Source organism: Taudactylus pleione, unplaced genomic scaffold (genome assembly GCF_031769625.1).
Source record: "Taudactylus pleione unplaced genomic scaffold, aTauple2 ptg000130l, whole genome shotgun sequence".
NCBI classification, from domain to species: Eukaryota; Metazoa; Chordata; class Amphibia; order Anura; family Myobatrachidae; genus Taudactylus; species Taudactylus pleione.
The window spans coordinates 7229280-7247609 of NW_028284532.1; the positions used below are offsets into that span (position 1 = coordinate 7229280).

Here is an 18330-nt window from a genome sequence, read left to right on the forward strand (position 1 = left end):
TTTACTAGTGTCCCCACACAAGTATTAGAGTGCAGTAATTCATGTTTTGTCTTTTCAAGTGAGGTTGACAATCACCTCTTATCCTTACTGCTGCATTAATACTTGACCCTCCTGTCTGTCTCACTACCAGAGTTGCAAGGAACCTGGCGGCTCACTCATGCCACACATGTTGCGCTGCGTGGTGTACTGAGGATAGATGTAGGAGGAGACATCTGTACGTGAATACAGAGGACCTATCCCTTTCAAGCCAGGACTGATTCCAGAAGTTTGCCTGGTTGGAATATAAATAATCTTCCGAGTATAGGGCTTTTCTGTAGAAGTGGAACGGTTTGAGTTTGATCTATTGCAACCTCCTATATCCAAATGATGACCCTTGAGCTGGAATATTACCACCCACATACCTGTACTGTACAGTACACCCATTTTTTCTCTGACCCCCATTCCTCCCTTCCACCTTCTCCTTCTTCAGGGGCATAACTAGGGATTCAAAGGCACCATAGCAAAAGTTTGTATGTACCACCCAATGGTTAAAATGTATACAACACATGCAATTTTGACAATTAGATTGTCCCCCTCAGTTCTCTGCCCCATAGCAGCTGCAACCCTTGCACCTATGGTAGTTATGCCAACGTCCTTCTAGGTGTTCTTCTCTCAATCCCCCCTCCTGCCACACACACACACACACACTCCTTGTTGGTGTGTATTTGTTTCTCATTTTTCTTGTTGATGCTTTATATTGAAAAATACACTCACAATATGATTGTACTTGTTCATTCTTTCATTGCTTCTGTATATTTGTGACTGCCAGTAAGCACTGACTGCACAACAAAAAGTTTTATTTTGATAGGGCAAATTTGATTTTAAAAATAAATAATCCTGTAGGATAGAGCAGTAAAATATTCCTTCATTCCTGTATGAATGCAAGTAGAAAAAAATAACTAAAATATGCTCTAAAAATAATATATACTGTAATATAGGCATACATGCCTCTTCTCCTGGAAGTGTTGAGATTTTCTTCAACAATGATGAACGCAAACATTTCAGTAAAAAGCATGATAAATACACAATAATCACAACAAAATAGGATTGCATTTTTTGAATGTTGCATCATTAAAAACTGAGCATTGTTTTGAGTCATTTGCTGATGTTAGAAGAGCTATAACAAGGTGGCTTTGCCAATGGATGAGCCAGGAGGTAATCAGATATAAAAGTAGGGAGGTATGATACTGGGAGGTAGAAGAGTTTGGTGATCCAGCCTGCAGAATAGCGTGTCCATGGGTATACAGCGGTCAGGGCATGCTCCATGCAATCTGTTACCTGGCTTACATGAGGGTTGCACCTAGACAGTTTATATTGGATGAATCTGCAGTCTTAAAGGAAAGAAACACACAGTTAATAAAACAATATTCTCTAACATCAGGAGCCAAGAACACGTCAAAGTGTAAATGTAGAAGAACATCTCCAAAATGTGACTTTGGTATTTTCAGAAAATATTTAGCACTGTGCAAACCCAAATTAAGCCACACCAGAGGATTTAGGATGAAGGATACTCCCAACTCTAAATCTGTTTGCACATTTTAAATTTGTCCTCCTTGCAGCGCAAAATGTTTTTGCCAAGTTGAAAAATTGTACCTTTTAGCTGGATTGCCTCTTAACTTTAAATGAGGCCCTATGTGCAGAGGTGAAGTGTGGAACCATAGCACCTGGAACAAGTGCATTCTATGGCACCCCCCCCCCCAGAGGTGTGTCTGGTGAGAGGGTGTAGCCGGAAAGTGGAAGAAAGAAGTGGGTCCAAGGGGCAGATCTTAGGAGACTTCAAAGCGGATTTCAGGAGACCTGATAAAGTTGAGCATATATGTCCCAATTTGTGCTAGATTTGGGGAGACCACAAGGTTTGGAGAGATCCTAGATGTTCTGGACCTGGGGAGACACATAAAATTCTGGATCTGAGGAAAGCAAATCAGCATTATGGATATGGGGAGATTACAGAGCTTTATATGCTTTTCTTTTTCTTCTTTCTTTTTCTTTTTATGAGATTACAGAGCAGTAAGGGTTGGGACTCTAAGGGCAGGAAATAGATTGCAGTATAAATAGAGGTGATCAGCCTGATTTCTGTAAATCAAACATTCCAGTGCATTGGCTTTCAGCTTCCTGCAACCATACTGACTCTATCCCGAGACACTACACATTTCTATTCAGTTTGGCCAATTCCTGGCTAGTAGCACAGCCCCACAACTATTACAATAACAGTAAGTTAGCAAGGGAAGAAGGGAGAGGAGCTAATGCCAAGGATGGAGAGGGGGGAGTCGGAGGTCAGGGGGCAAACCTGTCATTTTCATGCCTTGTAACTCTAAGACTAATGAACAGTCCCAGATTTAGAACGTTCAAAGAAAAAACGGCTTTTCCGCCACAGCTGCCGCCTTCTACAAGAGCTGGTACCCAGAGCTTGAGCTCCATCTGCTTTGCACACACTATGCCACTGCCTATGTTTTCCCATTAAGGTTTTTTCCTATACAATAACAAGATAAATGATAAACAATAAGAGACACACAAAGAGAGACAGCCCAACTATGGCACCAAAATACTTTTTCTGTCTTCTTTCATTCTTTGAGTTGTATTCGTCTCTATGCTTATAAACTACAGTTCTCGGTAAGTGACTCCTCTGTTGTAGTCCCTAATGTAAGTTTTCAGAGATTGGTTCAGTACTGTTGTTACCTGTGAAAAATATATAATGTATGCAATGGAATGGGTTTTCAAAATGCCAGTGGAACTCCAACATTCTATTGACCAATATGTTGTTTTTAACATGACTTCTGTGAGTACTGTACATCTTAAAGATTCGAAAATGCATAACCAGTTGCTAATCGCCCCTCCCTCCAATGTCAAAGCATTGTAGATTATACGGGAAGGCATGAGGGATGACCCCGTCATGGTCATGCACACTGTGTCATCACTGTGCCCCCATTGTGACATTATTATGCCATGTTTCTTTCTGCCAAGGATTTTCCTATGCACCCTTCCATGTGTTTTTTAGTTGGTTTTGGTGTAGGCTTTATTCATGGCATGAAAGAATGGTAGCAGTCACTCACTGCCTTTAGATATTGAATTGCTCTCCCTGCCAATACATGGGTTAGACTGATTTTACCCTACTGGAGTCAGCGGCACCACCAGCCTCGATGAGCCTTTTATGTTATTGGGATGGGAGTTGGATTCCTTGAGTTGTGGCGATGGGTTGGCAGTTGGCCTCTCATCTAGGCATAGATGTAGTTGGTGCACATGGTGATATTGCTTAGTGGGGCGTGCTTTCTTTGCCACCATACTTTGTCTATCTCTTTCCCTCTTGCCACAAAATATGCTTCTGTGTCTTTATTTATGAGTTTAATGTTATTGTTTTGCTTTTAACTTGCACTCGGGGGTAGTCCGACATCAGACGATAGGGCATTTATTACTGGATTTTATATTGCCACCCTCTTCAACACTGTGTAAAGGGAGATGTGCATGTGAAGAAAAGTGAAAAAAAATAGATGCTTAAGCTATTAGACCAAACATTGTTCAGAATGCACTAAAACCTTTAAGAAGGGCTATCAGCTGAGAATTTCCATCTCTTGTTGGTTAAATCTGATATTGTTTAGCCTTATAAGAAAATATTACTCACAGTCTTGGAAATACTGTTGACCATAAGTATCCTTGGTCCACTGCGGCACTTGGCTCCAGACATCATGGAGGCTGTGTAGTGTGGTATCTAGATCTGTGGCTGGAGTTTTATAGGAGCTGGGTTCAATGATGCAAACTTTCACACCAAATGGTTTAAGTTCCCGTCTAGAGAAACAAAAAAATTGGGTTAGTATCACTAAATTTCCTCTGATGTCAGAATATAGAATGCAGCATTGGAGTATATAAGAAGTTAAGCTCTCCCATGGTTAATCAGGAGGTACTTTGCTCTGTTGCCTTCCACTTAGAGGCAGAGACTCACAATCATATGGAGACAGAATGGCGGCAGAGTCAGAAATTAGGTGGGGAAGCGTGTCTTCCTCAAATCCGTTCCATGAGACGTTGGACTAAAGACATACTTCTTCATCTTATTTCTGTCTCTGAGTGGCGCCATCCTCTCTCTCTCTCTTTCTCGCTCTCATATATATATATATATATATATATATATATATATATATATATGAGTCTGTATAAATCACTGCCCAAATCTATCATTTGTTTTGTTGTTGTTGTTTTTTAAATACTTTATTCATTTTTTTTTAATCGGAACTGAAAGCTGAAATAGGGGCCAGTTTAATTAGTACTGAGCCTAGAAAGTACTGTAAAATAATGTTTACTGTAGCTGGGCTTGTGATATCTCTTTATAAATGTTATATATTACGCTAAAAGCAGCAATAAAATAATGAGTTGTTGCTTTTCTACCAGGGACAGTGGCTGCGGTAAACGCTGTCCCCGCGAGTTATTACCCTGACATTTAGGAGAAGTCTTTCACAGAAATGAAAGACTTCACCGGGGCATGCTGACACTTCACTCTGTGGGGGGAGAAATCGAAAGATCTCTCTGCTTCCCCTGGAGAACCCATAGACAAACAATAGTTTACACTAGGGGTGTGCACCGGCCACTTTTCGTGTTTTGTGTTTTCGTTTTGGATCTGGATCTTTCTTCGTGTTTTGGATCTGGATTGGTTTTGCCAAAACCACCCTTCTGTGTTTTGGGTTCTGGGTTTTGTGTTTTGGATCTGTATTTTTTTGAAAAAAAGCATAAAAACAGCTAAAATCACAGAATTTGTGGGTTTTTCTGCTCCTATGCTATTATTAACCTCAATAACCTTAATTTCCACTCATTTCCAGTCTATTCTGAACACCTCACACCTCACAATAGTGTTTTTATGTCCAAAAGGTTGCACCGAGGTAGCTGGATGACTATGCTAAGAGATACGAGTGGGCGGCACAAACACATGGTCCATCTAGGAGTGACACTGCAGTGGCAGACAGGATGGCAGTTTGAAAAACTAGGCCCCAAACTATACATAATGCAAAGAAAAAAAAGAGGTGCAAGATGGAATTGTCCTTGGGCCCTCCCACCCACCCTTATGTTGTATAAACAGGACATGCACACTTTAACAAACCAAACATTTCAGCGCCAGGGTCTGCCACACGACTGTGGCTGAAATGATTGGTTCATTTGGGCCCCCACAAAACAAGCTGGCAATTAATCTGTCCCTGCACAAACTGGCTCTACGGAGGCAAGATGTCGTCCTCATCCCCCTCATCTACTGATTCCTCACCCTCTTCAGTGTTGTGTACATCCTCATCCTCACAGAGTATTAATTCGTCCCCGCTGGAATCCACAACCACAGGTCCCTCTGTACGTTCTGGAGGCTGGTCTCCCTGGAAGAGTTGATAATTCATTTTATGAACATCATCTTCTCCACATTTTGTGGAAGCAACCTCCTACACCTTTTGCTGACAAGGTTCCCGGCTGCACTAAACACTCTTTCGGAGTACACACTGGAGGGGGGGCAACTCAGGTAAAATAGAGCCAGTTTGAACAGGGACCTCCAAATTGCTTCTTTTTCCTGCCAGTACAGGTACGGACTGTCTGACATGCCTACTTGGATGCTGTCACCAATGTAATCCTTTAACAGACAGACGCACGCTTGTCGCTGCTGCTTTGAGGATGCAAGTGCGGCTACAGCCAACACAATTCACAAAGACAGAAAAAAAAAGAAGAATATTTTTATTGTTTGTGGAGCGCACTTTGAGGGTTACACCACCCTTTAACAGACAGACACACGCTTGTCGCTGCTGCTTTGAGGATGCAAGTGCGGCTACAGCCCACACAATTCACAAAGACAGAAAAAAGAAGAAGAATATTTTTATTGTTTGTGTAGCACACTTTGAGGGTGTCACCACCCTTTAACAGACAGACACACGCTTGTCGCTGCTGCTTTGAGGATGCAAGTGTGGCTACAGCCCACACAATTCACAAAGACAGAAAAAAAAAGAAGAATATTTTTATTGTTTGTGTAGCATACTTTCAGGGTGTCACCACCCTTTAACGGACAGATGCACGCTTGTCGCTGCTGCTTTGAGGATGCAAGCGCAGCTACATTGCACACAAGTCACAAACACATTAAAAAAATAGTTTTTTATTTTTTGGAGCACTTTGAGAGTTACACCACCCTTTAACAGACAGACGCACGCTTGTCGCTGCTGCTTTGAGGATGCAAGTGCGGCTACAGCCCACACATTTCACAAAGACACAAAAAAAAAGAAGAATATTTTTATTGTTTGTGGAGCGCACTTTGAGGGTTACACCACCCTTTAACAGACAGACGCATGCTTGTCGCTGCTGCTTTGAGGATGCAAGTGCAGCTACAGCCCACACAATTCACAAAGACAGAAAAAAGAAGAAGAATATTTTTATTGTTTGTGTAGCACACTTTGAGGGTGTCACCACCCTTTAACAGACAGACGCACGCTTGTCGCTGCTGCTTTGAGGATGCAAGTGCAGCTACAGCCCACACAATTCACAAAGACAGAAAAAAAAAGAAGAATATTTTTATTGTTTGTGTAGCACACTTTGAGGGTGTCACCACCCTTTAACAGACAGACACACGCTTGTCGCTGCTGCTTTGAGGATGCAAGTGCGGCTACGGCCCACACAATTCACAAAGACAGAAAAAAGAAGAAGAATATTTTTATTTTTTGTGTAGCACACTTTGAGGGTGTCACTACCCTTTAACAGACAGACGCACGCTTGTCGCTGCTGCTTTGAGGATGCAAGTGCGGCTACATTGCATACAAGTCACAAACACATTAAAAAAATAGTTTTTTATTTTTTGGAGCACTTTGAGAGTTACACCACCCTTTAACAGACAGACGTACGCTTGTCGCTGCTGCTTTGAGGATGCAAGTGCGGCTACAGCCCACACAATTCACAAAGACAGAAAAAAGAAGAAGAATATTTTTATTGTTTGTGTAGCACACTTTGAGGGTGTCACCACCCTTTAACAGACAGACGCACGCTTGTCGCTGCTGCTTTGAGGATGCAAGTGCGGCTACAGCCCACACAATTCACAAAGACAGAAAAAAAAAGAAGAATATTTTTATTGTTTGTGTAGCACACTTTGAGGGTGTCACCACCCTTTAACAGACAGATGCACGCTTGTCGCTGCTGCTTTGAGGATGCAGGTGCGGCTACGGCCCACACAATTCACAAAGACAGAAAAAAGAAGAAGAATATTTTTATTTTTTGTGTAGCACACTTTGAGGGTGTCACTACCCTTTAACAGACAGACGCACGCTTGTCGCTGCTGCTTTGAGGATGCAAGTGCGGCTACATTGCATACAAGTCACAAACACATTAAAAAAATAGTTTTTTATTTTTTGGAGCACTTTGAGAGTTACACCACCCTTTAACAGACAGACGTACGCTTGTCGCTGCTGCTTTGAGGATGCAAGTGCGGCTACAGCCCACACAATTCACAAAGACAGAAAAAAGAAGAATATTTTTATTGTTTGTGTAGCACACTTTGAGGGTGTCACCACCCTTTAACAGACAGACGCACGCTTGTCGCTGCTGCTTTGAGGATGCAAGTGCGGCTACAGCCCACACAATTCACAAAGACAGAAAAAAAAAGAAGAATATTTTTATTGTTTGTGTAGCACACTTTGAGGGTGTCACCACCCTTTAACAGACAGATGCACGCTTGTCGCTGCTGCTTTGAGGATGCAGGTGGAATCTAGACTGGATTTGGAACCGGGGACACACTACCTCCATCAATTGTCTAAATCCCACTGCACTAATGGCGGATACCGGATGCACGTCTAACACCAACATAGCAGTCAAGGCCTCAGTTATACATTTTGCTTCAGGATGACTGCTGTTGTACTTCATCCTCATCGCTAGGGACTGTTGGAGGGTCAATTGTTTAGTAAAAGTAGTGATGTTCCTACTTCCTCTCTGGGATGATGAACAACTCCCAGCAGCAGCAACAGCACTAGGAGGAAGTGGTTCTTGATCTTTCCCTATTTTATTTTTATCGGGGAAAGTTTGGTCCTCCATTTATGTTATATTGATATATACGTGCGGCTAAAGCGCACACAAACACAGAAAATATTTTTTTATTTTTGCTGGAGAGTAGTGCACTTTGTGGGTTACACCACCCTTTAAGAAATGAGCCAGCCGGCTCTTTACTTATGGGACACAGGCGCACGCTTGGCGCTGCTCCTTTGCTGATGCACGTGCAGCCACAGTGCACACAAGTCACAAACACAGAAAATAATTTTTTTTTGGTTTGCACTGGAGTGTACTTTGGGGGTTACAGCACCCTTTAACGGTCAAGCCAGCTGGCCCTTTACTTATGACACAGGTGCACGCTTGGCACTACTTTGTTGATGCACGTGCGGCTACTGCGCACACAATTCACAAACACAGAAAATAATTTTTTTTGGGGTTTGGACTGGAGTGTACTTTGGGGGTTACAGCACCCTTTAACGGTCAAGCCAGCCGGCCCTTTACTTATGACACAGGCGCACGCTTGGCACTACTTTGTTGATGCACGTGCGGCTACTGCGCACACAATTCACAAACACAGAAAATAATTTTTTTTTTGGTTTGGACTGGAGTGTACTTTGGGGGTTACAGCACCCTTTAACGGTCAAGCCAGCCGGCCCTTTACTTATGACACAAGCGCACGCTTGGCACTACTTTGTTGATGCACATGCGGCTACTGCGCACACAATTCACAAACACAGAAAATATTTTTTTTTTTGGTTTGGACTGGAGTGTACTTTGGGGGTTACAGCACCCTTTAACGGTCAAGCCAGCTGGCCCTTTACTTATGACACAGGTGCATGCTTGGCACTACTTTGTTGATGCACGTGCGGCTACTGCGCACACAATTCACAAACACAGAAATCTTTTTTTTTGGGGGTTTGGACTGGAGTGTACTTTGGGGGTTACAGCACCCTTTAATGGTCAAGCCAGCCGGCCCTTTACTTATGACACAGGCGCACGCTTGGCACTACTTTGTTGATGCACGTGCGGCTACTGCGGACACAATTCACAAACACAGAAAATAATTTTTTTTTTGGTTTGGACTGGAGTGTACTTTGGGGGTTACTGCACCCTTTAACGGTCAAGCCAGCTGGCCCTTTACTTATGACTCAGGCGCACGCTTGGCACTACTTTGTTGATGCACGTGCGGCTACTGCGCACACAATTCACAAACACAGAAAATAATTTTTTTTTTGGTTTGGACTGGAGTGTACTTTCGGGGGTTACAGCACCCTTTAACGGTCAAGCCAGCCGGCCCTTTTACTTATGACACAGGCGCACGCTTGGCACTACTTTGTTGATGCACGTGCGGCTACTGCGCACACAATTCACAAACACACAAAAAATATTATTTTTTTAGCACTGGGGGGGAGCACCCCTGATGGACAGAGCACCCCCTGGACAACACTACAGCACCCCTTTAGGACTGGTACACTGCACAGGACTTTGGAGTGGACACTGCCCCTATGGAGAACTGACTGCACAACACAGTCCAGCCAGCCCCTATGGACTTTGAAGTAGTGGATACAGCCCCTATTAACAACAGCAGCACAGCACAACACAGCCAGCCCCTATGGACTTTGAAGTAGTGGACAACAGCAGCACAGCGCAGCACAGCACAGCACAGCACAGCACAACACTACTCTGCACTACACTACACTACACTACACAGCCCAGCCAGCCCTAACTCCCACCCTCCCTCTTCACTGTCCACAGCCGAGTGAGAAAATGGCGCCGACGCGGGTACCTTATATAGGATCCAAAACCCGCGAGACTCGGAAGGCGGGATGATGACGTTTTGCCTCGATTTCAGATCCGAGTCAGGCGGGAAAAGTTGAGCCTGACTCGGATCTGCCTCGGATCGGGGGGGCTCGGGGGGGTTCGGATTTCAGAAATCCGAACCCGCTCACCCCTAGTTTACACCATCTGAAGATGGTGTAAACTACCGATGCTAAACTCCGAAAAGCTTTGCTTTTTGGAGTTTGGTAAATAGGGGTCAGATCATAGTTCCCACTGATAATAAAGGGGACTGCGATCTGAAGTGCTAATCTCCTGCATTGTGCTATTAGTACATAGTTTCTGCATAATTTTATATATCGATCCTCTGTAAAAATCAGCTTGATACATGCAGTAGGCCCCCAGGCCTAAGAAAGATATCAGCTCTATATGCTAAACACAGTAGTAACATACAAGTATTCATCACATGAAGTAGCTATTTAAATGTTAGAACGTGTGCAAATAACACTAAATAATTAGGCATGTTGTTTAGCAAATATTTAATGGCTTAAAACAATAAAACTTATGTATATTCACTAAAAGGGTTGTGGGCCTTAAAATCAAGCATACTATATTGGTATATCATGTTAAAATATAAACACATTTTTCGATGGCATTTACATCGACAAATAGTGTCAAATAAATACAAACAAATAAAAGAGATGAAAACTAATATTAGCTAGTAAAAACAGACACTAATACATGATAAAAATATTGAGTAAAAGCAGAATCTCTGTGATAGAAAGCACTGTGCTGGGCACTAGGACCCAGAATCTGCCAGGAGGTCAGTCCTCTAACCTGATCTGCTTCTGCACATGTGACTGCAGCCATTTTAGTCTCCTGCTTAGCTCCATATGAAAGACCCCAGTGTATAACTGCATAAAGATGTTCCAGCATCCTGCACCACTTTCTGCAAGCTTCATACACTCATCAGCTGGTGAGCTGAATAGGACCCCGCTCCGCTCAAGCTATACTCCACTGGTTAAGTAACTGGGCTGTTCATAATTTGTGCCTTCTGCTGGGTGTGTGTCTACATAACTCTGTAGTATATACCATTTCTATCCACAAGGGCCATAATAAGGGGTGTGTGACCGGTGCCATCAGCAAGGGCTCAAGGCCAAGGCAGCTGCACAGTGCTTCTCTGACAGTACCTGTCTCCAGCCTGTAGGGTGCCTGGAGAGGCACCCCACTACATAGATAGTTTCAGTTTCTGCCACCCTAAGTGCTTGATCTGTTATGTCATGACATCATGTGCGCCAGGGGTGGGGCATAGGGGGAGCTTATGCTATGGCACTGCTATACGTTTTGTAATTGTAGAGAACATATCATTAGAATATACAGACTGTACAAACTCTTACCTTAGGGAGTCTGAAAATGCTTCTACCCCATATCGGGAAATGCTGTATCCTCCTCCTACGAATGCTAATCTTCCCATCACACTGGATATGTTAATAATACGTCCTCTTGCTCTTATAATAAAGGGTAGCAAACTGAGCGTCACATCAATCATCCCCAGTAAATTTACATTCAGCACCTTGACAAAATCCTCTTTGCCCAGCCAGCCATTGGGGGCTGTTGGTATTCCAATGCCAGCATTATTCATTAGTCCCCATAACTCTTTGGAAAGAAAAAGTTAAAGGATTTTTTTTAAATAAAAACATTAGCATTTGTAAGCAATAAAAGTAATATTAAGTAAATAAAAAGTATATATAGTTTTTTTGTGTGTAATTATTTAAATACAATAGACAGAAAAGTAAGGAAAGTTCTTACTTTTTGATTATACATAAAATTATTCCAAGCTTGGTCTCAAACTGTTGCTTTAAATGTTACCAAAATATTTTGGACTATTAATCCACTTCTTGATTACCAAAACAGCCATATAGACCTTTGGCATTGGTATAGATCAGCCAACTGAGTTATTTGTCTGCAGACATGACCATTTAATGTCACTTATTCAAGCTATATATAGAGGTGCGGTGCAAATCCTGGAGTGTATGTACACATTGGCTGAGCTAATAACCGTGCCTCACCTAGGGCTAGCTGTACCAATTTTCGCCTTGTTCGCCTGCATACCAGTATTTTTATAGCAGACATGCAGGAATTCTTACTTTCTGGGATTTCTTCAGATAAGAGCTGTCCCAGCGAAGACTTTAGGGTTTATGACACAGGAGTCCTATTGCACATACATAGGCCATCGGGCTATGCATGTGCAAACCGCACATGTCTCTCCTTTTACCACATCCATGTTTCACATTTGGACCCCCATGTGTCTCCCTTTGCTCCCTCCATGTTTCCCCTTTTACCCCATCCATATATCTCCTTTTACCCCATCCATGTCTCTCCCTTTGACCCCTCCATGTCTCTCCCTTTACTCCTTCCATGTATCTCCATTTGCCACCTCCATGCCTCTCCCTTTGCCACTTTCATGTCTCTCCCTTTTCCCCTCCATGTCTCTCCATTTGCCCCCTCCACATCTCTCCATTTGCCCTCTCCATGTCTTTCAATTTCCCTACTTTCACGTCTCTCTCTTTGCCACCACCGTAATAAGTATTTAGAAAAGAAAAAGAAATAAGAAAGAGAAAAATTGTGCTATTCTTACCCATTGCCCCCTCCATTTCTCTCCCATTGCCCCCTTGTCTGTACCCCTTTGCCCCCTCCATGTCTCTCCTTTTGTCACCTCCATGTTGCCCCCTTTTCCCCATCCATTTCTCTCCCTTTGCCCCTCCATGTCTCTCCATTTGCCCCCTCAACATCTCTCCCTTTACCACCTCCATGTCTCTTCCTTTGCCCCTCCATGTCTCTCCATTTGCCCCCTCTGTCTCTCCCTTTTCCACCTCCATGTTTATCCATTTACCCCCATGTCTTTCAATTTCCCCACTTCCATGTCTCTCCATTTGCCCCATCATGTCTCCACCTTTGCCTCCTCCATGTCTCTCCCTTTTGCCCCACCATGTCTCTCCACTTGCCCCTCTCCATGACTTTCAATTTCCCTACTTCCATGTCTCTCCATTTGCCCCTACCATGTCTCTCTTTACCCCCTCCATGTCTATCCCTTTGCCGCCTTCATGTCTCTCCCTTTGCCCCCTCCATGTCTCTCCATTTGCCCCCCCCACATCTCTCCATTTGCTCTCTCCATGTCTCTCCATTTGCCCCATCATGTCTCTCCCTTTGCCCCACCATGTCTCTCCATTTGCCCTCTCCATGACTTTCAATTTCCCTACTTCCATGTCTCTCCATTTGCCCCTACCATGTCTCTCTTTACCCCCTCCATGTCTCTCCCTTTGCCACCTTCATGTCTCTCCCTTTGCCCCCTCCCATCTCTCCATTTGCTCTCTCCATGTCTTTCAATTTCCCTACTTCCATGTCTCTCTCCTTGCCACCTCCATGTTTCTCCCTTTAGCCCTTCATGTCTCTCCCTTTGCCACCTCGATGTATCTCCATTTGCCACTATCCATGTCCTCCCCTTACTTACCTTCATTGTTGTGATCACCAGAGCCTTTTTGCAGCATCGCTCCTCAGATCAGATCAGACACTATGGGCCAAATGTAATAGAATGAGAGTTTAGAAAATGTGAGAGTTTAGCATTAATCATTCACACTATTACATTGTGAAAACATTTGGATGAGAGTTTAAATTGTGAGAGTTTTTTTAGTCTAAAGACATGTGAGTTTGAATTTTTTTAGACTTCTCGGACTGTATTACATAGCGAGAAAACTCTAACATTTTCTAAACTCTCACTCTATGACATTTGGCCCTTGGTGTCTGATCTCCCACAATGCCCCTCATTTTAGGACCCCCAGGATTCACTGCCTGTTGCTTTACAGTGACAGCTCTCCCCCTGCTCATCACAAGAATCCCCTTACCCCAGCTGTTCCAAGCTGCGCCGCCAACCCCTAAAATACACTGTCTGGCCACTTTAGGTCTGCGGCCACTGCAGCACACCTATGACAGCACCTTGGCACCCCAGGGGGCTTTGGCGCACAGTTTGGGAACCACAGCACTAGGCGATATATATATTGTGTGTACACCCAATGAACAATATATCCAGGGCTGTCCCTACCTATAGGCTAAATGGGCAGTTGCCCAAGGGCCCCAGGATTCCAAGGGCCCGTGGCCGATAGCACCCCTGCCCCTATCGCATAGCTGCCACCAGAGCCGGCCCTTTGCATTCAAGGCAAATACCTAGGCCATTTTAAATGCCTTAGGTGCATCCTGCTGCTCCTATCGCCTGTGACAATTAAGGGCAGTAGTAATAATGAGTCAAACTGCCTCATTATTACTGTACTCTGAGTCCGCGCTGTGGCTGGCTGGGGGCCGAATTTGTATGGCTAGAGGAGGAAGGGGACCCTTCCCTTCTTATCCTCGCTCCAGCTCCCCCTAAAAAGGCTGTAACTCATTAGCCTGCCTGAGGACCAGCCACTCCCATGGAGTCACCCGCCCCTCCTCTATCTATTTTACATGCACACTTCTTTCTCTGCCTGAGACCCCGCCCCCTAACACCGGGTTCCTGCCCCCTAACGCCGGGTCCCCGCCCCTTCCTCTGTCCATCGGTACAATGCCTAAGCCTGTACCCCATATAACTGTCATTTCAAAGACTGTGCTAGATAAATGACAGTTAGAACATGGATTTGTTGCTTTGGGCAACTTCTCCACTTTATCTGTCTCCAAGAGCAGGATGCACTATACTGAAAAATGTGGTCAATCCTCTGAAAATGCAGTTTTTGGAGGTTTGATCTAATATCTCATGTGTGCACCAAGCTCTGGAAAGTGAAAATTTCTGGAGCGTGGTCTCAATATAGGCTTCTTTTTTATAGTTTTCCCTATAGAGATCCAATAGGATCTCTCCCAGTACATGTACTGATCAAAGGCTGCGCATGTGCAGAAAGATTTCCGGGTCATGCGCTCGGAAGCCCCAACACCGCAAAGGACAGGTGTTATTGGAAGAGCTGTCCTTTGTTTAAATCATCATGCATACAACGTTACTAAATGCCGGTATGCAAGCTATCAATGGCGGGATGCATTACATCCAAAATGCGATGCTTGATGCATGCCACCCCAAGTCAATACCTTTCCCCCTCAGCTAGATAACTGGATGGCCACATCTGTCCAATTTGGACAGCCATGCGTGTCATTTTACTATAGTGGTTGGTTTATCTGTTTTGAACTTGATATAGAACCAACTCAGCTGATAATATAACATACTGTATATATCTAAAAGATACTTTGGGGTATACTAAAATGAGAGTTTTTAGAAATGGAGGTGTAGCCCATAGCAACCAATCAGATTCTACTACAACTACACATTTAACTAGCACCTTCTAAATGATAATAGCTAGAATCTGATCGGTTGCTATAAGCAACATCTCCACTTCTAAAAACTCTCACTTTAGTAAATATACCCCTTTGTCTTGGAGGATTTATATTGAGCTAAAATGTTATATAAAGTCAACATTGTCTTTAAAATCCCCGTTTAAAAAACTGCTCTAACAATCTACTATATAAAAGAGAAAATTTGTCTTTCTGCCTTTCTATACAAATCCACAGTTTACAAGCCAAGATCGTGAATTTTTACATACGAGCGTATTAAAACATGGCGTAGGCAACTAAAAAAATTTGGAATCGAAATTAATTACTGTTACTTTTTAATTAATTAAATACCACAATTTTTGCATAGCATTCGCCCTCTACAGGTCAGGTCCGGAATTAGAAAAGGATTTAGCTTATCTACTATTTTTTCTTTTCTATCTTCTTCTTACTATATAAAAGCGAAAATTTATCCTTCTGTCTTTCTATACAAATCCACAGTTTACAAGCAAAGATCGTGAAATTTTAAATACGAGCGTATTAAAACACGGCGGAGGCAACTGAAAAAAATTTAAATCGAAATTAATTACTGTTAATTTTTCATTAATTAAAAAACACTATTTTTGCTGTACGCTCATTGTGGGGCCTCACGGCATATGGGTAGGGCCTCGGAGCAAGCGTTTTGTGTTGTCATGTTTTGTCATGATCTTAATGTTTATTATCGAAGAGAGCTTTAGCAGGTTTTGCCAGCATTCTCAGCTCTCTGACTATACCAAATGACGCAACAACATTGACTTCTTTCTTCGAACTGTGTCAAAATGATGACTTTGCAAGGACCCTGCTGTATGTGAGCTGCCAAAATATTACACATGCAAAGCTTCTCGGAAAGTTTTTATGTGCAGAAAACAGGGAGTCGCTGTAGATGGTCATCCTGGTATCAGAGCAACAGAAGCTCTTGGCCGTGTTTACACTGTACATCCAACAAATTTTGAATGCTTCTATCTCCGAAGTTTGTTGTACACTTTTACAGGTCCTACTTCCTCCGAATACCTTAGGACTGTTGATGAGGAAGTTTGTCACACTTTTCGTGAGGCCTGCCTAAGGAGAGGTTTGTTGGAGGATGATGTGTAAACAAACATTTGTAAAATCCCGAGCAACGCTGGGTAGTCCAGCTAGTGTTTAATATAAACTACCACCTGGAGTTGAAAACAGGCAAAACAACATGTTTAATTGAATTGTGTGGCTGAGGCATTTCATGTACAATACTGAACCAAAGCTGCCATTGCTTTCATATTTACCTTCATCTTTGACTTTGTGCTTAACCCACTCAACAGCAGAGATCACACTCTCGCTCTCAGTAACATCCAGTATAACAGTCTGCAGTCTGCTGGAGGTCTCCTTCTTCAGGTTCTCAGCTCCTGTCTCTGTCAGACAAGCAGCCAGAACTCTCATTCCACGTCTGTCCAGCTGCTTCGCCAGCAGGTTCCCAAACCCAGTGTCACATCCAGTGATGAAGACATATTTATCTGTGAGATTCTCCAGTATCTGACTCTGTCTGTACCATCTGTACAGGAGGATGAGAGCCAACACCACCAGCAGAGGGAGCCACATGGTGAAGACAAATGTTATCACTGAGTAACAAAATAAAGTACTATTAATGTGCATGTAACATAATGGGGAGATTCAAATAATAGTTTTTAAAATAAGGAAATATAAAAGTAGATATAAAAGTGGAATCAAGACAGGACATGCAATATGTCAGGAAACAGAAGTTGTTTACTATTTGCTTATTGCATTCTGAAGAGACCAAATTATTTGTGAGGTCAGTTTCCTCTGGAATTATTTTAGGTTAACAGTCTTCACAAATGCATTCAGTTAATATGTTTATATGCACAGTCATTTGCATTTAACATTTAGTAATATTGTATTCACCCCCTTTTTTCCATACTTTCCACAAACAATTACATTTATGATGAATTTCATGTAGATATTTCATGTTAGTAAAACAATATTATGTTTACTGCACATTTTATTGTACTTTTGGCGTGGCATAGGGGGGCATGGCTGGGAATATTGCTGGCAATGGGGGCGGACAGGGGGTGTGGCTACGAGATTATCGGCATTGTAAAGCAGTAGGCAGGGTCATGATGACGTGATTCAGCGTGAATCATGTCATCGATCACCCCCACTGCTGGGGGTTTGTCTGAAAATTGCAAGGGGGGGTCCGGTGGGTTCGGTGGCCATCCGGGGCTCTTTTCTACCTTTCCAGGGGGTCGGGAGTGCAACCCAATTTTCAGGAGGCTCCTTTCCAAATCGGGAGAGTAGGTAAGTATGGGCTGCACGGCCCCTGCACCGTACTTACCGACATCCTGACAGCTTCTTCTGGGAGGGGGCTGCCAGGTTAGTGCAGAAGGGAGGGCGGGGGTGGCTTTAGTGAGCAGAGCATGGCAGCATGATTGCATCATCGCAACCCCCTCACCCTGCTTTATAATGCAGATATTACCATCATTTTAAAGCAGTGGGCGGGGCTACGATGATGCGATTCAGTGCAAATTGCTCCATCGTCCCTCTGAACCACCCATTTTCCCGTGCAGGTGTGGGGGGTTACTGGGGGGCGGCCATTCCGGGGGACTTGCCTACTCTTGCAGGGTGTCGGGAACGTCACCCTATTTTCGGGAGGCTCCTAGCAGTCCTGAGAGAGTATGCAAGTATGCCCTGAACTGCACGGAGAAGGTGAAATATGCGGCCTTTCTCCAGATATTACACCTCCTCCTCTGTGCAGTGCAGGGGCCGTGCAGCCTATTGCTATAAAGCTCAGCCCCTGACCATCCGCGGCCGCTGCTCCAGTCCCTGCTTCCTGCTGCTTGGTGGCCCAGCAAGAGGTAAGTTGGAGAGAGGGAGGGAAGGAGGGAGGGGGTGAGTGGGGTAGGGAGGGAGGGAGGTGACAAAATTAAATTATATATTGCCCCCCTATAAAATCTTTTCGACGTCCCTGCTGCCAACATATAGAATAAAGTATCTTATTTAAAAGAAATACTAAGAACATTTACATATATACAATGCTCCATCTTTATATCATTCACTTTTATACTGTTACTCTCACTTAAGTACTTCCATCATTACATACAATACACGCTATGTCATCTTCTTAATAATACCTGTCTTCCTGTCTTAATTGCCCAGCATTGGCCTATG

At 43.5% G+C, this 18330-nt stretch overlaps 1 protein-coding gene across 1 annotated transcript; it reads right to left on the minus strand.

Moving 5' to 3' along the window:
* Positions 1-1134: 1134 nt before the first annotated feature.
* On the minus strand, positions 1135-16746 carry LOC148523561 (retinol dehydrogenase 7-like). Its single transcript, XM_088473183.1, has 4 exons — positions 16434-16746; positions 11190-11448; positions 3656-3819; positions 1135-1370 (listed from the first exon to the last, which is right to left on the minus strand). Exons 1-4 carry the CDS (start codon positions 16744-16746, stop codon positions 1135-1137), a joined length of 972 nt encoding a protein of 323 aa, XP_088329309.1.
* Positions 16747-18330: the final 1584 nt, after the last annotated feature.